At 50.6% G+C, this 25,112-nt stretch overlaps 1 protein-coding gene and 1 long non-coding RNA gene across 4 annotated transcripts in view; one reads left to right on the top strand and one right to left on the bottom strand.

Moving 5' to 3' along the window:
• TMEM132E (transmembrane protein 132E) overlaps positions 1-22,040 on the top strand; it is a 167,269-nt gene extending 145,229 nt beyond the window's left edge. For all 3 annotated transcript variants that reach the window (XM_072978336.2, XM_020803964.3, XM_020803963.3), the window contains 6 exons: positions 7,985-8,177; positions 9,818-9,961; positions 15,253-15,458; positions 16,235-16,514; positions 18,291-18,482; positions 19,633-22,040. In XM_072978336.2, coding sequence (XP_072834437.2) covers positions 7,985-8,177; positions 9,818-9,961; positions 15,253-15,458; positions 16,235-16,514; positions 18,291-18,482; positions 19,633-20,682 — 2,065 coding nt within the window. In that variant the 3' untranslated portion in view covers positions 20,683-22,040. The remainder of the gene's footprint in view (positions 1-7,984; positions 8,178-9,817; positions 9,962-15,252; positions 15,459-16,234; positions 16,515-18,290; positions 18,483-19,632) is intronic.
• Positions 11,096-25,112, bottom strand: part of LOC140701734 (uncharacterized) — a 34,289-nt gene continuing 20,272 nt past the window's right edge. The window contains exon 4 of the long non-coding RNA XR_012080676.2: positions 11,096-12,827. This is a non-coding gene — a long non-coding RNA (uncharacterized LOC140701734). The remainder of the gene's footprint in view (positions 12,828-25,112) is intronic.

Genomic DNA, 25,112 nt, shown 5'->3' with positions numbered 1-25,112 from the left:
GCCCATGTGCTCTATAAGAGAGGTTGTCTAGGGATGGAGCTGTCTGACATATGGGCATGCCTCTGGGAGATTGTTCTATTTTTGCTCTTGTGTTTGTGTGTGTGTGTGTTTGTTTGTCACATTTTGCGCCTGCTGCCACAGTAGAAAATTCCCAACAAATGTCTTTCCCAAGCTGGAGAAGAACTTTCTTGGATCCCAATGGGTACACGTTTGCACCCAGTTCATGGATCCTGAACCTGTATGCCCAAATTAGAAATTACTAGTATTGTAGTGGGTGGGATATGGCCAGTACCAAGGGTTTAATCACTAGGCAACACTGCCCCTTTCCCCTGAGTGACCTCCTCTCCCTTGGGAATTACTATCCTCTTCTAATGTTGGAGTTATTTCAATTTTGTATGCTGCCTTTATTAGGTTTGGCTGGGAGGACTGTCAGTCAATCCAGTAGTAACCAATGGTTCCTTTCCTACCTCTGATTTCAAAGAGAGACCCGCCTCTCTGCTTAAGTGTCTTCCCCCCCCTCTCTTTTTAGTATCCTGTCTGTCAGCAATTAATACCATTGTGTGAATGTAGTCTTCTGGAAGTAGGCTGTAAGTCTGTGGGGGCCTGTTGTTGCACAACAGTCATATTTGCACAGTGTGCTGTTTTTGGTCTGTTCAGCCATGAGTAAATGAAACCTTTGTTTGATCCAAACGGGGATAGAGTTGCACCCGATTTGTGGATCCCAAACCTATATGGCCAGATTAGAAGTTGCTTATGGATTGAATCTTGCCTTTCCCAGGATTTTGTGGGATTGTTTGCAGCTCACAAAACGGACCCACAAAGGCGGGGTGTGATTGTGCAAGAGGCAGAGAAAGTATTTTAGGGAAAGGTGCCCAACCTTGACTTCTCTATATTTGTGAGAAATAGCTTGTAAAAAGGGGTGCAGCAAGAGAAGAATATATTTGGAGAAATATGCTTACAAAAAAGGCTTCTGAACGTCCGTGGGAGAAAGGAGCACAGCAAATTTGTAAACTGGTGCAGAAATCAGCTGGAATAATTTATGTCTGTGTGTAAGGACGCAATGAATACTTGCAATTTTTTTAAAACCAGCAGCAGCCCAAAACCAAGTATGTATATCTTGTGTGCAAAACAAATGAAAAGGTGGTGGGTTTTCTGAGCAAAAAAGGTGAGGATTTCTGTGCATAATGTACCAGGTTTTCGGGGGGCAAGGGGCGTGTCTGATTTTGGTTTTTCTTTTAAAATTTTGAAGAAGGGGCACTAATGGGGGGGGGAATGTGCAAAAACTCACCTAAGCAGCTCCAGAGAGGGAGGAAACGGTTGAGCTTTTTCTTTGCTCTCCCTTGTGAGACTGAAAGAAGCAAAGATTTATGGCTGTCCTTTCTGATGTGTGTTACACCCATGCTGCTGGGAGTGTAGTTGAACTGGGGCCTGCAGGGTCAAAGCCCTGGGATTTTTTAATGAGCGCGGTCGACGACACCGTCTTCCGTTTCTCCCCTGCCGCCGGGTTCTTTCTTCCCTTTGAGAATTAGCTGACGGCTTCACAACAGGCATCGAGGAAATGCCCTGTTCCCCGCGCCAACAGATTTATCAGCCACCTCTGGAGCAAAGAAGCATTGGTGGGGTTCATGGCCCCCTTGGAGGGCTCCATCCGTGCCAATAATTTGGAGGCCACCGTAGCAGACAACGACGGGGGTCTGAGTGACTGATCCCGGAGACTGGACTCCCCGATAGAGTCGGTTCTACTCCAGAGTCAGAAGAGAAGGTCTAGATTCCTTCCAGGAAGAACGGCCCATGTGGAAGACACAAACTCAGCTTGAGGTCTCTTGGGTGAAGTGTCCTGAGCTCCAGCCCCCCCCCCCCCGCCTGTGATGTTTCTTGTCCCCTGACTTCCACTGTGACTCTTCTGCAGCGCATGATCTTGTCCTGTCTTGACTTCATCTCTTGGGACCCTCCCTTGCCTGTTCGCATTGGTAGGACTTGGCACTGGTGGAACCTGGATTGTCCTCTCTTAACCTTACATTCCTCTGCGGTGGGGCAGATGTTGGCTTTTGACGAAGTCGGCTTGTTTCCTGGCTCATCCATTGATAGTGTTGTTCCTTTTGCTCTTCGGGCTCAGCGTCGCCCAGGATAGGACTGTGTTCTGTCCGATAACTCCCCATCCGATAACGCTCTCTCTCTTTCATGTCCAACATGCATTGCTAACTCGCAGGAGATGAATCGTGCTTATCAACACCAAACAGATCTCCTTCATTCCACCATCTACCCACCTACCCATCAATATGCTGAAACTCATTTGAAGATCGCAGTCCTCTGCCTTCTAGCTTTGAGAAAGTGCCAATCTGGGAGAAATGATTGATGACCAAGGAAAAGAGAATGGGGGTCTCCCATTTTTTAAAAAGGGGTGGGTAGGAAGTTCTCTAGAGTTTTTTTAAAAAATGTGTGCCTCTAGCAGGCGTATGATTCTTTGCTTATTTGGTTCTTGCAGACAGGAATGGAAAATTAACCATTTTCTCACTGCCAGAGAAGACGATGATAATTTTCGTGTCTTTCCCCCTTTCAGTAATTTCCAGAAGCCCTAACGAGTTTACAGCAGCCCCCCCCCCAGTACAGGGTTCTCTGGGGTGTGTGTGTGTGGACTACAACCACCCTCATCCCCGAGGCTGGGCTCATTGGGGATAGTGGGGGATGTCGTCCTGCCCGAACAGGGATTTGAACCCAGATCTTGATAGGAGGGGTATGGTTTTTTTCTGTGATGGTCCCCGATTTAAGAGCAGATCTGAAGACCTGGCATCTGCTCTGTGATTAGGAGGAAATTGGGAGAGAGAGAAAAACCCAAACTCTAACCCAGTTGGGGCTTTAAAAAAAGGCAAAGCCATCTTGAAAAGCGACGAGGAACCAAAGGCGCGGATCAAAGTGCTGGTTTCCCTGCCGGAGGAGCCTTCCTGGAGAGTGGCTGATAAGCCTTTGTAGTGAGCTTGTTTTAAACCGAGTTCCTCAAGGAGAGAAATGCCCAGATGCTCGGCTGCGATTTCTCTGAGTCGGAGATAGAGGGGAAGGAAAACCGGCAAGCAGGCGGGGGACTCGATGTGCCAACAGACAGGCAGCTGGCACTGAGCAGTGGGGTGGGGGGGGAAGCAGCCCAGAATTGGAATCCAGGTCTTCAGAAGCCACGAGATTTCTGAAGTTTGGGATGATACGAGGCAAGCAATGCTGGAGTCTGCAGTGGTGCACAGATAATCATGTGCTGTGGAATTTGGCTCACCTCTGGACGGTATTAATCCACTGCAGCGTCTGTGGAGTGGGAACCTTTTTTTCCCCTTCAAGAAATCAAAGGGAGCTCTGGTCAGTAACACTCTTCTCAACTCAGCCCTCAGGGCCCTGAGGACTAGAAGCTTGCTTTGGAATTAAGTCCAGTGAAGCAGCAGCTGCCAAGTTGCATGGCTGTTGCCATAGCTTCAGACGTCTGTTTCTAAGGGGTCCGTCGATCATTAGCACCCTAGGTGGTCGGGATCCCCAAGAGATGAATGATGATTGCTGGGTGACTGATAGGAGCTGGGGGGTGTCAGGTCACTGGGCAGCTTTGAAATACATGTTTATATTGCACTGCTAGGACATTTGAGGCCTTGGATGGGTTGCTTGTGTCTTTCGTCACTACCAGCTCCACGCGAAGCCCCTACGGAAGCAAGAGAGGATCTCTGTCTCCCTCTCAGCATCTCATGGGCCTTCTTATTGTGTGCCGAAGTGCCACATCCTGCCTAAACAGCCTTGGTCAACAAGAACAAGGCATTACACTGAGTTTTCTTTCCATCTGTAGCCTGAAGCCACCCGTCCTCGGAGATCCAGAACATGAGGGCCTTTCTTAAACCAGCTGGTTGCCAATGGACTCCAAGGTCCCCCTTTTTGCTGAGTGCCTCTGGGGAGCTGAAGTCACAATACAGGAATACCTCTCCCCACATCGCGCGGACGAGTCACAGTGTACATGCTCAGGGGGTCCATCTTGATGGATCTTGGTCTACGTGAGGGGGGGAGGTAGGACCCCAGGCAGTGGGTCCCCTTGAAGGAGAGAACTCGGCATCTTGTAGACTTGACCTACCACCTGCATCAGAGGGAGACTCAGCCCCCCCCCCCGAGATGCCTGGAGAAAGCAGACAGCTTTTAGGACGTGATCTGTCTAGTTCTGTCTGCCTGAGGGAGGCCAGGCCTCTGGAGATCCAGCTAGAACATGCAATGCTGACTTTGTCCTGGCTCCGTTTTCTGGCAATGCATGCCAAGCCCTAAGCGGGGCATTCCTGTACTTGCAACGTGTAAGAAAATATTCTCCTCTTTGCAAAGGTTGTGCTCTTTGAAAAGGTGCCGGGAAATGCCCCTGTGCTTTCAAACCGATCTGCATTCCCCCCAGAGGTTTAAGTGACACTGGGGTAACAAACAAACAAAAACGGGCTTTGCATTGCCTACCCCGGTTGCCAGGTGGACATCAAGCTTTCTGCCCCTCCTGGTTGGGGGGGGAGCCTTGGGAAGTGGCAGCTTGCAACCCAACCAGGCTGGGCCCCCCTCGATTAATGTTTGTTATATATTCGGAGCTGTTAATGAGATGAAGGCGCCGGCCACAGGCCAGGGAGAGAAAGAGGCAGCCTCTCTCTCTCTCTCTCTCTCTCTCTCTCTCTCTCTCTCTCCTGCTGAAGATTAAATTCAGCCTCGAAAGGTTAGAGGCAGGCGGTGAATTTAAAGAGATTACCCTCACCTTTTAAGAAAACAGACTGATGAAAGATTACAGTTGGGAGTGGGAGTGGAGGATAGACTTCGGAGTGCTTTCCCCCCTCCGTCTCCTGCCCTCTATGCCATCCTCTACCCCCTCCCTCCAAGGCCGAGGGGGCCCACGGGGGGCATCCAAACCTCTTGCGTCCCCTGGGCAATTCGAGTCTCCGCATCTGGAGTGCCAGGACGACATCAGGGTTCTGGTGCCGTAGGGGCAGGTGGGCAGGAGGGGGCGCTGTGGAGCGTGGGTCCCAAATCAGGGCATGTCCAAGTGTGTGTGTGTGTGTGGGTGCCCTAATGAGCCCATTGTTTTGGTTTTCTTACCTTGTTTTGGTTTCTCAGACGACGCATCAGAGCTTGAAAAGGTTAACTTGGTGGGATTGCAGTCAGAGCGGATCTGAGCAATTTTGCCCGCAAAGCGTTGTTCTGATTCTTCATAGCAAGCTGCCGTGTGGTCTGCACGAGCTACCTGGGGGCTAGCAGGTCTCAGGGGCTGGACCAGGGGATCCATATCCCTGTTGGTTCTCCCAGACCTCTCAGTGGGTTTCGATACCACCGCCCATGGCCACCTTCTGGGCCGTCTCTCTCTCTCTCTCTCTCTCTCTCTCTCTCTCGGGGATGGGACTCGGAGGCCCTGTTTGAAGGAGGCTCCGGTCCTTCCTAGAGGAGAGAATCCAGGAGGTGGGGCTGGAGGGGGGGATTCCTCTTCGAGACCCTGGCCTTTTGGCCCGTGGGGTCCCTCGGGGTTCCCTTTTGTCCCCTACGCTATTTAGCATCCACAGGAAACCGCTGGGAGAAGCGGTCTGGAGTTTTGGGGTTCGGTCCCACCAGTATGCGGATGACACCCAACTCGGTCCCTCCTTTCCACCTAAATCCGAGGAAGCTGGCCCGGTTCTAGATCAGGGTCTGGTGTCATTAATGGACTGGATGTGGGCGAATAAACTGGCACTTAATCCAGGCAAGGTGGAGGGGCCCCCGCTCAGACGGATGGCGGATCAAAGCATAAGGATGCTGCCAGTGCTGGATGGGGTTACGCCCCCTCTGAAAACACAGGCGGGCAGCTTGGAGGGGGGGTTGCCCTTTCTGGATTCGTTTATGGAACGTAAAATGTGTTTACTTATTGATCTTTGCATTAATAATGCCTATTAATGATACAAGATGCCTCCTTATTCTGTATTTTTAAATATTGTCTTTTAATGATGTTAGCCACTGTTTCACATTCAGCTATTCTGGTGAATCACTTAACACTTTTTTATATACAGTATATATAAACACTTTGGGGGTACTGTGTTCTCTCTCCACCCTTAAACTCTCCCTGAGCAATTTAGAGATCTCAGCATGTCTGCTTGCGGACTTAAAAGTTGAAAAGACATAGCAAAAAGGAATGGAAATGGGAGGGAAGAGGTAAACACAAAGGGCAGGTATTCAGTCTTCAGCGATGATGTTCAGCATATTATTATTGGAGATGGGGTTTCTGGATTTCTTGGACTAAATATCCCATAATTTCCCATTCTGGGAGTTCTCCCTGACTTACCCCACTGTTAGCTGGAAGCTTTTTTTCTGATTAGGAAGCTTGAACGGAGGTAGGCTTAGCTCAGGCCTTTTGTCCCGGGTGAGCCGCATTTAGGTGCTCGTAAAGTGTCTGGCTGCCGGATGGGGGCCCAGAATGAAGATTCATCAGGTCTGCAATCCGAGAAATCCAGAAATCTTGTCCCTAATGATTATGGAGTGAAGCGAGATCTGGGCTTCCCATCCCTTGCTGTGTGGCTCCGGGGAACTGAATTAAACGAGACCTGGCGAATCCGGCTGAAAGTGTCCTTTCAGATTCCTGCAGGATAGAAGTGAGTAATTAGCTAGGATTCTTAGGGATGGAACTTGAATGGCCAGGGGCAGTCTATCCCTGCCTAATTCTGCTTCGTTGAGAAAAAAAGGAGGCCACGTTGCAGCTTGGAACAGGTGGCTTTCATTGCCTGGCTGGATGCTTGCCCCCCTCGCGTGTAGGACTCTGGTATTTTAACATTCTTGAATTTTTAATCATGTTTTCGGCGAGACGGCTTTGATGGAAGCCACCCGGAAGGGCGCCAGATGCGTATCTTGAATAAATGAACGCAACGGATCTGTGGAGCACCCGGCCGGCCGGCTCAACCACCGACGAGCCTCATCTGGAACGGCTCAAACAGATTGCAAGAGGCTGGGTTTTTTTTTGTTCCCTAGCCTCTCTTTTAACCCACAGCCTTTCTCAAGCTGCTACCCTTCAGATGGATCGGTCCGCAGAGAGAGCAGAGTCTCCAGTGTCACAGGTGTGGCAAAGTCTGACACAGCGAGCCACGGTACTGCTAAGATGGCGTTGTTTTTTTTTAATTGACTTCAAATCCCATCCTTCCTTCTATCTGATAGACAGACTCCTCACAGATAACCTAACTGCGGCTCACCTGGGAGAAAAGACCTCAGCTGTCAAGCTTTGAGGCTGAACTAGGCCTAACTTCCTCTTCAGAAAGAAAGCTCCCAGCTAGCACTGGGGCAGGAACAGGAAGCTTTGGGTGGAGGCTAGGCCCAGCTAAGCTTCAGGGCCTTCAAAGTGAGGCCTTTTCTTCCAGGCGAGCCATATTTAAATTTCTGTTAGGTGTGAGTAAGTCAGGTAGAGTTCCCAGAATGGGGAGTTATGGGATATGTAGTCCAAGAAATCTGAAAATCCCATCCCTATTGCTGAGTCTGTTTTGTAGGCTAGAGCCACTACTTCCTCTTGCCCTTCTATGACACAGGGATGGGGATCACGTTCTGTCTGTTATGGACACCCTCATCTTAACATGGATCTGAAAACTGGCCAGAGAGCCTCTGGTTTCCATCAGAGGCGTGCCTCCCAGTCTGAATATGCTGGATTACAGCTCTCATACCCTGGACTACAAATTCGATTTCTTGGCTGTGGAGGGATGGGAGTTGTAGTCCGACACACCATCATCAACCAGTGATTCTGACTTCAGAAGGAACAGTGAATCTGGTCTGGGGTCCAGTCTGAACTTAGCCGGAGCTCTCTGGGGTGCCAGATCCTATTTCCAAAGCAGACTCAGCAAGCTCCCATAAAGTTCAGACTAAAACCCGGAGCAGGATTTGTCAGCCTCCTGACACCGGAGCGCCTGCTTTTTGCCTTCCTTTGTGGAAAGAAACCTGCCAGAAAGTGGATATGGATCTGTGCTTCCACCCGAGTGATGGTCACCTTGCCTCCCCACAGGGAGGATGATGCCCCGTACGAGATCATGCAGCTGGAGTTTGAGATGGAGAACTTCACCAGCCAGTCAGTCACCCGGCGCATCATGTGGCACATTGACTACCGGGGCCGCAGCCCACCGCCAGACCTGGAGAAAGCCGTGACAGAGCTGACCGTGATCCAGAGGGATATCCGGGCCATCCTCCCTTTAGCCATGGTGAGTCTCCCCCTTGCCCTCCCTCTCTGCCTTGAACCCTGATACCTGCTCCGATGCTTCTTCCTATCCTTTTAATTCCCACAATTAAAGCTGGGGTTTCCCAGGCTGCCGAAGCCTGACGGTTTCTTATTAATTTATTCGCTACCTTTGTTTTAATGTCCTTGTTCAGGGCTGCCATCGTAGCTTGGGGGAAGGCCTAAATACTAATAATGCTGGAAGAAATGAATGTGTAGCCATTTACGCCAGAGGGAGGCACAGTATAGCCCTCAGCCCCATATAGCCCCAAGGCCACCCCCTCCCGAGCAATTAAAAAAAACCCAAAACATTAGAGCCATGGTTTTATTATAACATTAACCACTGGTCCCCTCAAATTCCAAAAGCTCTCAGAAATATTAGACAACAAAGCAATACCCCCAAGTGTAAATAGACTACTATAATCCAGAAAAATTAATCCATAAATTAAATGTTTACTCTAAAGAGGCCAAGCGCACCGGTTTATTCTGTCAAGAGGTTCTGTGGGTCTCATGCTTCTGATGAGATCCATGGCCAAAAGGATTCAAGGCGGGAACGTTTTGGATTCATCACGACAGGATCACAACGTTGGGGGCAGCAGGAAATGAGGGAGACGAAACATGAGAGGGATCAACTCCACCGAGGAAGCCACAAGTCTTGAGTTTGCAAGACCTGAGCAGGGCCGTTCAGGACAGAACCCTTGGGAGGTCAGTCCTTCATAGGGTTGCCGTAAGCCAGAGATGACTTGCGCAGATATAAGAATCGTGCATATGCTGAAAATCAGAGAAACCAAAGCCATAATAAATTCATTCACCCTTAAGAACCCAGAAGATTCTGCAACTTGTTGGTAGTATTTATAACTCACCCCAGATTCCAAGGCAGGCACAGTTCATGCAGCCCCGACCGGAGAAGAAGAAACATCGCTGTTAGCTAAGCCAGGCTGAGTGAAAGACAGAAAGGGGGGAAAAGGTGGTTTAGGGCCAACTTGCCAAGTTTATGGTCTGGTGGGGGCCTCAACCCAAGTCTCTCAAGTCCCGGTCTGATACTCTAAATCATTTTGCCCCGATGGCTGGATGGATAGTGCAGTGGTTAGAGCTGCCGAATTAAAACCTGGCAGAACTGGGTTCCTGCCTCACGTAGTGACTCTTATTTCAGCCAAACCTACCTCTCGACATCATTGTGAGGCCAAGGCAGCAGGAGGAGGGGGAAGAGGACATAGCTCAGTGGTTTTGGGCATCTGGCTGTGGAGCCAGAGGTCGGGGGTTCGATTCCCCCCCACACACACACACACACACCCCGGTGTCTCCTTGACAGGGGCTGGACTCGATGATCCATGGGGACCCTTCCAGCTTCTGCAGTTTCAAGAGGATAATAATAATGACGATGGTGATGTTATAATATTATTGACCTTGTTGGACTTACTTAAAAGAGGACATAGAAATAAGAAGCCAAGAATGCTAGGATGATGACGGTTTTGAGGACTTGCCGAATCTGTCCCTGTTGTGCAGACCGAGCATGACAAGTTGCAGGCCATCAGGATCTTAAGTAATGGATTTCTTCCAAAATCTGGTGTGTGTAAAAGTCTGTGTAAGAGGTGAGTTAACACACTTCTGCTTTCACTACCCTAGGACACAGAGATCATCAACACAGCCATCCTCACAGGGAGGACGGTGGCCATCCCGGTGAAGGTCATTGCCATCGAGATGACGGGGGCGACCATGGACGTTTCGGGCCTTGTGAAGTGCAAGTCCAGCAATGAGGATATCATCAAGGTAGGTGAGCGAAGCGGCAAGAGGGTGGGGTGGGGTGGGGGGTGGAAGCCAGCCCTGGGAAGTCCGCCTTCTTCAAGACCTTCCTACAGTACTAAATAACTTCTCTTGCTACCCACAACAGCAAGGACAGGAGCGAATCCCCTCTGGGTTTTAGTCCAGACTTTACGGAAGCTGCCCAAGTGGCTGAACCACGCCCCCCCAAAATTGGTTTAGAACCTTGAATAACTCCGGTCAAGCAATGCTCAGCCACCCCAGGGGAACCAATCAGAGATTTTGTTATCTGGAGCAAAACCCTCTCGTTTCAAGTGTAGAAGCTGAACCGTGTGTACAGTGCAGTTTTTCTCTGTGTGGCTGAACGGGAGGGTGGGCAAGCTTAGGGAAGGTGCGCCAGGGTCGATGGGGGTGATGAAGCCGCTTCGTGTTTTCGTCCAAACTTACAGGAGCTTTCCAAGGTGGCGGACATTTTCCAGAGATAGGGCTTTTGGCTTTGGACTAAAAGCTGGAGCGGATTCACTGTCCCATGGATATATGAGCATCATCAGCTGCTTCTTCCTGACGACATCCACCCTGCCTGCTCAGGGCCACGGGGCATCGCTCTCTCTCTCCCAAATTCTTATCCCCAAACCACACTCCCCCTCTCCTACTTTTCTGCGAGGGTCAGATCTCCCAGAGAAGGATGGCCTGGAGATCTCCAGAGACAAGTCAGGGGCTCGGATTGTCTTGTGCCAATTTCCTCCCTCCCCCGCATCTGGATAAAATAATCTGCTTGATTTACTGGTGCAATCTTTAATGCTTCTTTTTGGCTTGAATAAGCACGGTAGCGCTTCTCCATTTCCGTGTCGGAGACATGAGAATCATTTTACTTGCTTGCTTGTAAATCTCTCTCGAGGCTGTCTGTTCCCCCCCCCCCCCCCGGCTCTTGGGGAACGGCGGTAGGGTGCAAGGAACAAGAACAGGAGAGTGCGTGCGTCTGAGCCGGGTGCACAGGAATGAATCGTTTATCAAGCCACTGGCCCCTCACCTTCTGTTTTCCATTAAGTCCTTGCACATATTCTCACTCTCTCTCTCTCTGGCCCCTGTTGAATTATGTCGCGTTATGTACGTTTGGCAGCCCAGCCAGTGTACCTGGAGCGATGGGAGACGGGGCGATTTCCCCGTCAGGGCCATAAACCGGCGCCATCCATCAGGCCACCCGCTATCTGTTACTGTAAATAATTCAGCATTAAGGAGAGCGGTGGCGTCCTCGTCAGCAGGCTGTCTCCTGGTTTCCCGGGGTGTGTACGACACAGGCGGGTATAAACAACAGGAGTAGCTCTATCGATCTCGGAGCTTGAGTGATGCCAGGAAGAAGCCTCCAGCAAAACAGGGAGTTGCTGCGAGGGCTATTATTCTGCCTCCGTGCCTTAGAAGTGCACAGTTTGGTTGTGGCCTCGAGTTCAACACACACACACACACACACACACACACACATATACACACACCAGAAGAAAAGAAAGTCATCGGATTTTCTACAGAAATCTCCATCTTACACTTTCCGAGATGGGGAACTTAAGGGATGTAGAAGCACAGAATCCTAGAATCATGGAGTTGGAAGGGGTCTCTAAGGCCATCCAGTCTGACCCCCTGGATTGGATTTTTGGATTTTTTTTGGACAATTTCATGCTGAGCTAGCCTCAGCTCTATCCAAGCTTCCTGTTCCTGCCCTGATGCTACCTGGGATGCTACCTACTTTCTGCACAGGACGTTTGGGCAGACCTGGGCCAGGCTCAGCCTCGAAACCTTCCAGGTGAGGCTTTGCTCCCAAGCGAGCCCCATTTTGTTGCCTATAAAGCACCTGTCAGGTAGAACTCCCAGAGTGAAGAATTGTGGGGTTTGTAGTCCAAAAATATCCCTGGTAATGCTTACTCACAGATTTTCTCATCCTCAATGAAAAAGGATGATTCAACATGTCAAGAAAACAGTTAACCCTTGTGAGGTTGTTTCCTTTTGCACGAGAGTGAAAGAACCACATTTTTTGTCATCAGGCAACCTTACCAAAAAAACTTTTATTTTTTTCCTTAGCATTTTAGATTTAGAAACCATCGTTTTGCAAAAGAGGGGAAAAGTCCAGATTATAGCTGCCCCTTAGGGCAAAGGAGATTCCCAGAATGTGCTTTCTTAGCGTAAAGTCCTGGTTGTCTCCCTCTTTACAGGGGGAACAGCTGGATTTTGATTCTCTGATGGGTTTATGTGCAGAATCACTGATGATGATTTTAGTGGTCTGGCTGCTTTCTCAACATTCTCACAACCTCCTTGGAAATCCTGGCAGACGTTTTGTTACCGTTTGGGCTTTTGCTAATATGTATCTGCTTTTGATGGTGGCAAATTAGGCTGCCAATCGCGGTGTTGGGAGCGAGGGACCAGCAACTTGAACGACACCACTCACCTTGTGGAAAAGTCCAGGGTGGTTGGGCCACAGCCGGACACCCTCCGTGTACTTTCGTTTCCCTGTGGGTCCAGCTTATGCCCGGTAGATCTCAGTGCAACCAAGAAAAGACGCTCGTTTTTTTCCTATGAAGGGTATTCCCCCAAGGTGGTGAAAACGTGGACTCTTTGAGGTCCTCTCTCAGGTGGTTTTAGCAATGCAGACGTTGTTATCAGCCAGTCCCTAAAGTCCAGGAGGGGTAGCAAAACCCTGCATTGGCGGCGAGTAGGTTTATGAGCGCTGGGGCTGCGGGCGACAGCACATCCCGTCTTTATGTTGATGAATGACACAATATCCAGAGATGCATCCGTCGGGCTCATTTTTATTCCGATGCCAAGCCGAGATTGTCTGAGACCTGCTGAGCTTGTGTCTCTTGGACAGCAAAGCCTGCCTCAAGGCGCCCTGCGGGAATAAAGAAGAAATAGATCCCAATAAGATGGAAGCGCGCACACACACACACACACAAGTAGCTTACCTAGCGAGTGCCATTTCAAGGAGAGAAGGAATTTGGGATGGGTGCAGCCTCCAAGGAGGGGCTCATAACCAGTAGCCCGGACGACACAAGGTTAACTCCTCTCCAGTTCAAGCCAGGACTGCAAGTCATGCCTCACCAAAAACATCCAGAAAAGAAGACTTGGACCAGAACCTTATGATGTGCCTAACTTACAGTGGCTAACTGCAGCTAATTGATGAAGTGCTGGGCCCATCGGGGTTATGCAGTTGGGTGCATGGTCATGTGCACAATGGAGATGGATCCCAACACCTCCACAGTTAGCCGCAGGAAGTGACACACACCTTATGTAAATGACAACAGCATTGGGGCCACTGATTTGCTAATGTGGTGTTGCGGGCTAAACCACAGAAGCCTCTGTGCTGCAAGGTCGGAAGACCAGCCGTTGTAAGATTGAATCCACGTGACGGAGGGAGCTCCTGTCGCTTGTCCCTGACAACCTAGCAGTTAGAAAGTGTGTAAAAATGTGCATTGATAAATAGGTACCACCTCAGTGGGAAGGTAATAGCATACTATGTCTAGTTGTGCTGGCCACGTGACCATGGAAACTGTCTATGGACAAGTGCTGGCTCTACGGCTTGGAGACCGGGATGAGCACCGCACCCTAGAGTCGGAGACGACTTGACTAAATGTCAAGGGGAATCTTTACCTTTAACTTACGTATGCAAAATAGGATTAGGACAAGGAGGTGCCACCTGGTTTCCCCTCCGCATGGAGGTCCAAACAGCTAACGTTGCTTCTTACAGCTTCTGCTAAAACTGGGAGTTGCATTTAGACTTTCCGCCTGAAAAGGAAGAGTGCTATTCACACCTGCTCTCTTCATGAGTTGGGACTCGGGGGGGGGGGGAATCGGGCCCTTGTCAGGGGAGACGGCTGGCTGCAGTGTCAGTGAAGCTGTGTATCTGCCCGGGATTTTAGCCAGAACTTTAAAGATGTGACACTTTTTGGAAGCTGCCTTGGGCCTCTCTACAGGGAGAAGAGCAGAGGTTAGGAACAAAGTCCATAAAATGTTATCCAAAGTGCTGAACTTCATTACAGGGGGTGAGTAGGGCCCACCTTCTTGGATCACTTCAGCAAAGTTCGGACAGAAACCCGAACCACATTCGACACTTAGCCTCCTGTTGAACTGAGACTCAGTTGCCATCTTGGCTGGCTTGTGTACCTTGGAGGCGAGGGCCAGCTTGTCCTTCAAGGAGCCAAATGTCTACTCCTAAATTCTTCAGGTCAACCCAATGAAATGAAGATGCCTTATATGCCCCCCCACTCTAACCCAAGACGAGGCATCCCCCACAACCTTGTTTTGAATTTGTTCACTGGTGTTCCAGAAATGACCTGGCAGGTCTCATCGGTTGCTCTTGTTGTCTTCATGGTTATTTCATGGTTTATCTACCGCCTCTCCTCTTCTCGAACCCCCACACATCTAATAGGATAGTTCAAAACAATCAGTGGAACAGCGATGGCCAAAGGACAGTCCAGAAATAGAAATAGAGGCAAAAAGGTTTCCTTCAAAACAGGGCATTTATTTTACGGGAAATCTCAACAAGGTTTTCCAAAAGCAGGAATGGACCCCAATGAGTTGGGAGAAAAACCTCACTTTTATCATCCTACCTACGGTTCCTCTTGGGATTTATCCTCAGGGAAATCTCCAAAAGGCTTTCAAAAAGCAGAAATGCCCCGTACCAGCTTCAAAGAAACCAACCAACCAACAAAAAACCAACAACCCACTTCGTTCATCTCTCCTCTCGGAATGGGAAATGCTCTCAAGTTTGCTTCCTTTTCAGGCAACTTTTAAAAGAAAATTTTGGTCTGCTTTTTAAAAAGTCTTCCAGAAAAGAAGGGGGAAAAATTAGAAACTCTTCCCTTCACCTCCATTGGCCAAATTGACGTTTCTCTCAGGGGAAGGATGGTCCTCACTGTGAATTTTTCAAATATTGGAGAGAGGGGGGAGAGGTGTAAACCCTAGTTCAACACTAACGTGGATCCACAAATTAAAGCATCAAAACAAGAGTGTTGAGAGTTAACTTGTCTGAGCCATGGCGGAATCTCTTAACGACTTCTTCTCTCATATCCAAAGGGTTTCAAAGTTCGGACCGAAACCCAAAACACATTCAACACCCCACATGCACAGGAGCTACCAGCCTCCTGTTGAACTAAGACTCAACAGTCATCTTGCGACTGCTCTTAAATCCTTCAGGTTAACCTAATAAAACGTTCTTCAAATGTCACATTATTTCTGTGGCATTTGAAGAACTCTTGTGAATTTTGCAGGTTATTTATCCAAAAGGAATTGTTTCTTCATTCCCTGTTCCCCTCCAGGTTTCCAATGGCTGTGATTATGTCTTCGTGAGCGGCAAAGAGTCACGGGGCTCCATGAACGCCGGGGTGTCCTTCAGCTACGAGCATCTCAGCGCCTTGCTGGAAATGACCGTCTGGGTCCCCAAACTCCCGCTGCACATTGAGCTGTCTGACGCAAGACTCAGCCAAGTGAAGGGGTGGCGAGTTCCGATCTTACCCGACCGGAGGTGGGCTGGAGGGGAGATCAGAGTACCTTTGAACAGAGGCCTAGTCCAGTTCAGACCAGGACAGGCGGGTGACTCTCAACACAGCGGGAGATGTGAATTTGTTCTAGGATTTAGAGCCAAGGTCAGACTTGTCAGGAGCTGTCCGAGGTGCTGAACCTATTGGGGTGAAGATAGGTCCCAGCACCTCGGACCACTCCTGTCAAGTTTGGGCCAAAACCTGGAGTGGTCACATCGCCTCTGCAGAACTGGAGTCAATATGGATTAAGATGCATGTTCCGGACTTCGGAGCATCGCAACCTTTCTATGCCACACACTCATCCCTTTTCCACTGTAGAATGTATAAAGTGGTGTTTCTAGACATATATAAATTGTGAATGTCAGGATCTTGCTGAAAGACCATTGGCCTCTTCCTCTTCCCTCCTCATCTTTTTTCCCCATCTTGTGCCACCACGTCATCTCCGATGGTGCACCCAAAAGCCTGCGAGCGAAAATGCTCTTGCTTTGTTGTTACGCAAGCCACCGAGGAAAGAGATTTAAAATGCTATTAATGGAGCCGTTGGCTTGAGGACCCTTGAAAGATTCTGAGCCTCCTCTGCCAGGGTCACCCTGAAAGTAGGGGGGGGGAGATTGGCAAGCCACCCCAGCGTTGCAGGAAAAAGTGTAGACCAAAAAAGGAGAGCTGTGTCAGATCTGAGTTGACCACTAACGTACTTCCTGATTGCCTAGTCCTAGCTGCTTTTGACTCCATGGGTCTCTCTCTCTCTCTCTCTCTCCAGGTCCATCCGGGAAAGCGAGGATGACGAAGAGGAGGACGAGCGCCGGCAGAGCCGAGGCTGCACCCTCCAGTACCAGCACAGCACCCTGCAGGTCTTCACCCAGTTCCACACCACCTCCTCGGAGGGCACCGACCAAGTGGTCACCATGCTGGGTCCCGAGTGGATGGTGGAGGTCACCGACCTGGTCAGTGACTTCATGAAGGTGGAGGACATCCGGGTGGCCCACCTGGTGGACAGCAACACCCTGGCTGGCCGGGAGCCGGGCACCACTCTGTTCAAGGTGAGACGCGGAAGAGATGAGAAGCCGCCGGCCTCAGGTTGGTTCCGGAGCAGGAGGAAGAGAGAGGCGTGGGTGGAGAACCCCCGCGAGCCCATATGGCACATAGAAATCAACAGATGAAGCACCTCTGATGGATGGCCCTCTAGGTTCTTTGGAAAAGATTTCAATGGGGGAGGACGGACACCCCCCTTGCCACTGTCAACCCTCTGCTACTGTCAGAAAAAGTCTTCCTGAAGTTCAGTTTGGGTGAGGGTTACACAAGTTTCAATAAGTAAATGCCACGACTTCATCCTTCTTGTACAGTGGACCCTCTACTTAAGGAATTAATCCATATTGGGATGGTGGCTGCAAGTCGAAAATTCTGTAAGTCGAATCTCCATTGACCTACAATGCACTGAAAACCGATTAATCCCATAACCAGTGCTTTTTATTCTATTTTTATTCCATTTTGGTTTTTTTCTGGTCTGTACGTCGATTCTCTGGCTGCAAGTCGAATCTAAATTTTGCAGCCAGAGAAGTCTGTAACTCGAAAAGTCTGTAAGTCAAGCCGTCTGTAAGTCGAGGGTCCACTGTATACATAGGGACACGGGCTGGGTCGCACCCTGCCTCTCTTCCAACAGACTTGAGGACCTTCGAGGTCCCTTCTGGCCGTAGAGTTCTGTGCTTCTATGAAATGCCGTGGCAGCTCCTGGTTTCAGTGGTTCCTGCTGGACGAAACCAAAGGGCTATAACGGGGAGGACAAGAAGGGGCTTTAGTTTTATCCATCGGGGTTGGTCTTGTGGATGCAGGTCTCTGTCCTGCCTCTGAGCTATTTATAGGCATTTTAAAATACAGTGGTGCCTCACACAACGATGTTAATTGGTTCCAAAAAAATCAACGTTGTGTGAAACATCGTTCTGTGAAACACCATTTCCCATAGGAATGCATTGAAAACCAGTTAATCCGTTCCAATTGGAACGGATTGCCATCGTTCAGTGAAAATCCCCATAGGAAACATCATTGAGTGAAACAATGTTTCCTATATTGGAATGTATTGAAGCCGACTCAATACATTTCAATGCCTTTGCGAAGTCCTTTTTCGCTCCTGTAAAAGTGTCTTACAATGTTTGGAAGCTGTTTTAAATGATTGCAATGGTTAGTCCACCTCCTGAAACCTATGCAAACTGATTTTGGTGTTGTTCTGACACTTTGTTAATTTATGATGATTTTTTGTTTTTTCCATTGGAAACCATTAGACAGACCATCCAATGGTTTCCAATGGAGAAAATTCAAAAAATCATCATAAATTAACGAAGTGTCAGAACAACAGCAAAATCAGTTTGCATAGGTTTCAGGAGGTGGACTAACCATTGCAATCATTTAAAACAGCGTCCAAACATTGTAAGACACTTTTACAGGAGCGAAAAGGGAGATCGTTGTGTGAAAATCCCCCATAGGAAACATCGCTGTGTGAGGCAGCAAATTTAACAGAAAAAGGCATTGTTGTGTGAATTCATCGTTGTGTGAGGCACTCGTTGTGCGAGGCACCACTGTACCATACGACCGCCATCTCTGCGGTGGATCGGTTCCAAGCCCCAACCTTGAAAAAACATGTAAATATGTATTTCTGGGGGTTTTCATTTAATATTTTCAGGCAGTGGATCATTGAATCAGTGGATACTGATCCCGCGGATATGGGGATCCTGCTGTCTGAAGCCAATGTGCCAATGGGCAGCTGGTTCTTCTTTGGATTCTTTGGCCACGAACGACCGCGATCCCTTTCCTCTCTCTGGCAGGTTGTCTCTCCGCTCATGGAGGCCGTCCTCGGGGAGACCCTGGTGACGGTGGTGGACGAGAAGGTCACCATCGCGGAACTGAAAGCCCAGCTCATCTCCAATCTCTCGCTCTCCTTGCACCCCAGTCCTGGGAACAGCCACACCATCGTGGCCAAGACGACCGCACAGCAGACCCTCAACTTCTCCAAGCAGGTAAAGGCGGGCCGGGCTGATGCCCTTCTTGAGTAGGGAAAACCTCGTCAGGGAAATTCCCAGAAGGGGAAGTCCGGGTGCAGAAGAGGGATATTACAGTGACTTAACCAGGAGGTGCAAAACTCTTCGAAGGTTTGCATCTCGTGTCCCGCATGCAGTGGAGGATCAGTGGATCTATGCCTGGTGGCTCTCCTTTTCTTTTGGACTGCCTATCCCATGTGTCCCTCCTCTTGCCCACGGGACTGATGGGTGGTGGTGTTCCAAAATATACAAAGCGCTGAATTTGGCTTCCTTGTGATCTATAATGAAGGGACACCCGCTGTATGGTGTGTCACAGTCGTTCCCACCACCCTCACAGGTGTGTTTGATGGAGGGGGCCTTCTCTGTGGCTGCTCCCAGAGATTCTGGAACTCCCTCCCACTGGAGGCCCAGCTGGCCCCATCTTGGTTGTCCTTCCACAAGCAGGAAAAGACCTTTCTCTTCAGGCAAGCTTCCCCTTTCAATGACTGGTTGACCAAGGGAATTTTTAGGATTATTGCACAGTAGGACTCCTGTATCCACGTGATCAGTATTAACTGCTTCACTTATCCACAATCTGAAAATATGAGCAATATTAAAAGAAAAAAACTAGAAACATGCATTTTCATGATGTACTTACCAAAATGTGCCACTAGAGGAAGAGAACATGCTGTGTATTCTTGTTGAAGAATATATCTGTCTCCCTCTAGTGGCCAGTTCCAGTAAATACACAATGAAAATACTTGTTTCTGGAATTTTTAAATTTTTTTTTAGTATTTGCTATTATCTGTCATTTTCAGCTTCTGTGGGGAGGCTTGGAACCAATCCTCTGTGCATACGGAGTTCTTGCTATATTCTGTTGCATTAGTTGGGCTTTCGCATATTGTTCTCATTGATAAGGTTTAATATATCTGTTTCATTCCTTTTCAATATTCTAATGATTATTTTCACTTTTAACTTTGTTTCTTTCAGTAAGCTGCCTTGGATCCTTTGGGAGAAAGGCAGCGTACAAATACTTTTAATCAATAAATTATTTTGAGGGGGCCCCCGGTTTAAGCGGAGGGGGAGTCTTAATTCCACTGACTTTGTTCTAATCCCCCACCCACCCCTGCCTTCCTCCCCCCTCTTCCAGGAGGCTTTGCTGAGCCTTTGGCTGTCCTACAGCGACGGGACTACGGCCCCGCTCTCCTTGTACGACCCGAAGGATTACACCCTGGTGCTGAGCAGCCAGGACCGGGCGGTGGTGTCCGTGGTGCCCGACCGGGCCTTCCCGCTGCTGAGGGCTGAAGGCGAGGGGACGGGCGAGCTGGTGAGGGCCGAGCTGACCATCTGCGAGGTCTGCCAGAAGACCAAGCGCCGGAGCGTGCTGGCCACGGCCTCGGCCAGCGTCCGGGTCCATTTCAGCTCGGAGGAGGAGCCCACCTACGACTACGAGCCGGTCCAAACGCCCAGCGGGCCTGGGCGGGAGAGGGGCGGCGTGGGCACCACCCCCCGGGGGGAGGCGGAGTGGCGCCTGGTGCCCAGCCAGGACAGCCGGGGGCCGAGCGCCATTCTGCCCACGGAGGACTTCCCGACCATCCCCACGGGCTACGTCCAGGTGCCTCGGGGGCTGACGGACCTGGAGATCGGCATGTACGCCCTCCTGGGCGTCTTCTGCCTGGCCATCCTGGTCTTCCTCATCAACTGCATCGTTTTCGTCCTCAAGTACCGGCACAAGCGGATCCCGCCGGAGGGCCAGACCAACCTGGACCACTCCCACCACTGGGTCTTCCTGGGCAACGGGCAGCCCTTGAGGGCCCAGAACGAGCTCTCCCTGCCGCCCGAGAGCCCCGGCAACCCTCTGGAGAACGTCCAGACCTGCTGCCACAGCGACCACCACAGCAGCGGCTCCTCGCAGACCAGCGTCCAGAGCCAGGTCCACGGGCGGGGGGACGGCTCCTCGGGAGGCTCCACCCGCGACCAGAGCGAGGACCCCCTCAACTCCCCCACCTCCAAGCGCAAGCGGGTCAAGTTCACCACCTTCGCCACGATGCCCTCCGACGAGCTGGCCGCCTACAACGCCATCCCCATCGCCGACGAGGAGGAGGAGGAGGAGGACCTGGAGTGGGTCTGCCAGGACGTGGCCCTCCAGGACCCGGAGGGACTCCACCGCTACATCCACAGGATCCAGGAGATGGCGTAGCCGTGGGCGCTCCCCCTCGGACACCTCGCACCCGTGGGCACACTTTAGCCCAAGGGGGCAGGCGCGGGAGCGGTGGATGCTCCCCCTGCAATGGGGCTGTGCCCGGGGAGCCTCCCTCCTGCGTTGGCTGGGCTCTGCTCTTGGTGGACCAAGCCTGGCGGCAGGTCCAGCTGTGTGATCCGGAGGAAAGCGGCCCTCCCCACGTCGGAGAGGGCCACGCGAACCCTCCGTGGGCCGCCTCGTGGAGGGCGAGGGGACTTGACGGGAGCTTGGCCGGCTGGGGCTGGGGCCGTAGCCAAGGGGGCCAGCTGGGGCCGGCACCAGCCCGCTGGCTTAGAGGAACCGGTGCTTCGCAGCTGCCGTGGGGGAGGACGCAGAACGTGGATGATGCCCTCTCGTGGGCTGCCGACAGGAATGTCACGCCATGCCTTCCCGGATCCGCCGCTGCCTTTGCTGCCCTCCTCCCCGCCCTTTGGATCATTCAGCTTTTATTTTTTTAAAGGATTTGATTTTCTTGCACAATAAAAGGCTTCAGAACCCGTAGCGATTCAGGGAATCTGCCTGGCTCGGCGGGACCTGTGCCGAAGGCGGCGGCCCAGGGGTGGCACGGGAAACGACGCTGGCGAGGACACGGGACCCACGCTGGGTGGGCCATCGGCTGACCCCACACATCTGGCCAGTGGGTTTGAACTCACGGCTACTCCATGGAGTTGCGTTTTTTGGGTGGGGTGGGGGAGAGGGATGTCTCCCACCCGCGACGTGGAAGGGTTGCTCTCCTCTCTGGTGCCTCCACTGTCTTACGGAGCGTCGTGGTCCTGATCCTTCCAAGACGGGACTGGTTTTATCCAGTATGGAACTTGGGTTTCCCGGAGGGAAGGGATGAGATGGGAAACCGGAGTAAGAGAAAACGGGAAGCTCCAACACACACAGCCCTTTTTGTTTTGTTTTTTAAAGGAACACCATCTCAGGCCCTTGGGTTTCTTGTGGACTGCATCGGCCTCCACCTGAGCAGCTGCATCCGCCCCAGCTTTTGGTCCCTCTGCGCTGCTAGTCCCTGGCGAAACAGCTGAGCTTTCATGCAAAACCGGAGAGGGAGAGGCCGGGCGGGGAGGGGGCCTTTTCTGCGAGCAGGCCCCTTATTCTCATTTGCCATTGGCCAGCCCTTCTGTGACGTCACAGAAGACGGGGAAGGAAGCTCCTCCCTCGTGCAAGGCGGGCGGTGGAGTTTGTGTAAGGGAGATGCCCAAGGGTGGGGCGTGGAGGAGGGAAGCCACGAGGGTGTCAGAAGGGGGAGGTGCGGTGATGGCAAGTGTACGCGGCAGCCGGATTTCACATTTTGATTAAAAAAACCAACTCAACCGAGCCTGGATGGTGAACTCTGTTCCTCCCCCCTTTTGTAGATTTCCTACAGGTCTCTACACATAGTATTAGCTTGTGTTTAAAAGGTGGTTTCATCATCCATTGATTCGGATTTGTTTAACGGATCTACATGATGTTACTTGTATATCCAAATCAATCTGCTTTCCTTCCATTGCAGGATTATTTTCCTTCACTTGGGAACAGGGTCTGTTTTATTTTATTCAATTTAATTCCATTTAATTTGGCACCCAGTTGATTTCAGATGCAGCATCCCTGTCTGTTTCTTTGCTCGAACAAGCCTCTAGTCCCTACGGGAGGATGTGCAGAATTCAAATTCCCTCAACATCCACCGTGATGTCATCTTTGGGGTGCCTTACATCGAACCCCCCCCTCCTTGGGGAAAGGGAAAGATAACAAAAGGGGTGGACATGGGGCAGAAAAGGGGGGAGGAAACAGTGAGATGAGAAGAGGATGGCTATTTTATGGGGTCGAGGTTCAAATTGGAAGAATCAGATTACATTTAAGTTGAAATAGTTATAGAAGCTTGGAGTGAGTGATCCGGGGGGGGGGGGAACGATCCTCACTTTTTTGGGATGAGCCCTGAAATCCCATCCTGTTGTGTTTTTAATCTGCTGATTCTCTGCCCAAGAGAGAAACGGTCAAGGGAGAGTCGATATGGTCGGACAGACAAAGAAGAACGATCGCCCCAGGCGACTAGCAGATTCAGATCCTATATTGGAACAGTTTTTGTCTGGTCAGCTTCAGAGGAGAGAGCGAGAAGAAAGATGTGCAGGCACAAAGTTTCAAGGCTTTTCTTTAAATCCTTTCTTATGCTATAAAGGTTGATTCTTTTGGAACGGACTACAATTCAGAGAATCCACCTGGCCTGGCGGGACCCACGCAGAGGGCAACTGCCCCAAGCTTTTAGGGTCACCTCTCGTCCACCATGGTACCCCGTGTGGTGTAGTGGATAGAATGACAGGCTTGGACTCTGGAGGCCTGGGTTTGAATCTCCACTTGGCCATGGAAACTCACGGGGGGCATGGAACTGTTAGGATCGGTATGAGTCGGTTCCGACTCTGTAGCCCTTGACAGAGGCTTCCATCATGCCTGGTTAGCACTGAGAAACCTCATGTTTTGAATTCCAACTCCCAGAATCCCCAATCAGTACAGCTGACTGAGGAATCTGGGCATTGATAGTCCAAATCCATAAGGTGACCATGTTCTGGGCACAGGGTTACAAAGGGTGGTGATGGAGGGAGAAAGGGTACGAGTGGGGAGAGAAAGCCCTGGTGCAAAAAGTGAAAGGAGAGAGGACTGTAAAGATTTGATGTCCTTTCCTGCTCTGAGTTTGATGGGAAAGAGAGAAAGAGCAGATCTATCCAAACACGCCTCAAATGACTTACTGTTGGGGTGGATGTGTAGCCAGGAGTGGCCCCCATCGTGGCTGCTTGCAACGGTGAGCTGAAACACGCTGCTTAAAGTGGCTAGAAGGTGTACGAATCTGTCTCAAATCCAGCAAATGCTGGCGGCTCCAGGGTCAGCGGGGTGACAGATCCAGTCCAGGGTTTCCTCCAGACTTTCACTGGGGAAAAAAAAAGCTATCCAATCTTCTGAATCCATGTCAGGCAAATGGTCCAGGGCTCTGGAGAGCTCTTCAACAATTGGGATCGAAAACCCGGATTTGTGGCCAATTCAGAGCCACCAACGTTGGCTGCTCAGTTCCGCCCCACTGGTGCATTCCTATATATTCCGAAATTTAGATACTGGGGGTCCACACCGCTCAAAAGCCAAGCTGCATTATGGGGTGGGAAGGGGTGGCTGGGATTTTTCCATGCAACCATTAAGCGTGGCTGATGCATCACACTGGAACCTCGGCCGTGCATGAATCTTCCAAGTAACAAAAATATTTATTGGGTTGGGAAAAGCCTGCATTTTTCTCTCTCCCCCCACCTCCCCCCAACTTTGGGCTTCTGCTGTGCATGGCTCCTGCACACGGCTGGCATTTGCTCTCTGCCCAATCGAGATTTCCCCTGGGGCCCGAGTTCTAATCCATGTAATATCTTTATTTTTCGACTCCATTTTGAGAAGTGGCCTGCTGTTGTGAGACAGCTGTATGCCTCATTGCAGGTGACCCCCGGTACCCTGCGAGTTCATGATTGTACCGCGGTAATTACATCCGCGCACCAAAGACCCAGCTGGAGACGAGGGTTTTATGAGGACGCCCTGGCTTACATCCCCAACGAGGGAAATGCAGATTAACACTCAGAACGAAGGCAACTCTGACCGACGGCCTTGGCTGCTAAATAATTTAACCGGCAGCTGATATACCGCGTTTGAACCGAGCAGTATCTGGAAACAAAATGGAGTATCGCCACAGGTCATCCTGCCGCACTTTGGGAGGCAGATGGGAGGAGTAAAATCTGCACTGTGCAGTGGCACCCTGGAATTTAAGCAGGCTGTGTCAGGAGGGCTATATTTAAACCCAAATTATTGTGCTTTTAAAAATTATTTCCATGGCTTGGAAAAGAAAATATGAACGGATGCACCAACAGCCAAAGCTGGAGGCGCCTCAGGTCAAAGGTGTGTGTATGGAGCCGCTCTGGGTTTCAGCCTGAACTTTACAAGCTCTCTCCAAGGGGGCTGAAGCCAATTCTCCTAAGTAGGTTTAGACGTGGTCTCCCGGCACCCTTGCTAAGCAGCAGCTGGGGAGACCCAAATGACACGTTACCCTGGTGGTCTCTCTCCCTTTGGCTTTGAGAAAGAATAGCTAAAATAGATCGTTTTTCATTGGGAGGTAAAGTACATTCTGGCTGGGGTCAAAATCCCTTCCCCTCCACTACTCTTTTCCCTGGAGGACAGAAGAAATGGGTGCAAGGCCCTGATCCGAGACTTGGGTGCCTATTTTAACCTGGGTGCCTATGAATGTAAGAATCCCAAAGGTTTTTATGTCTTTTAAAAGTTCCACTCAGGGAAAGGGAGCGCGAGTCTCCTGCATATAATCGGGTGCCTGCTTTTGGCCGAGAGGACTCCAGCAAGAAACCTTCACTTCCATCTGTTTTGTTTTGGGA

The sequence above is a fragment of the Pogona vitticeps genome, chromosome 7 (assembly GCF_051106095.1).
Source record: "Pogona vitticeps strain Pit_001003342236 chromosome 7, PviZW2.1, whole genome shotgun sequence".
Taxonomy (NCBI): domain Eukaryota; kingdom Metazoa; phylum Chordata; class Lepidosauria; order Squamata; family Agamidae; genus Pogona; species Pogona vitticeps.
The sequence above is the reverse complement of the archived record's forward strand: the minus strand, read 5'-3'. Positions and strand labels throughout refer to the sequence as shown.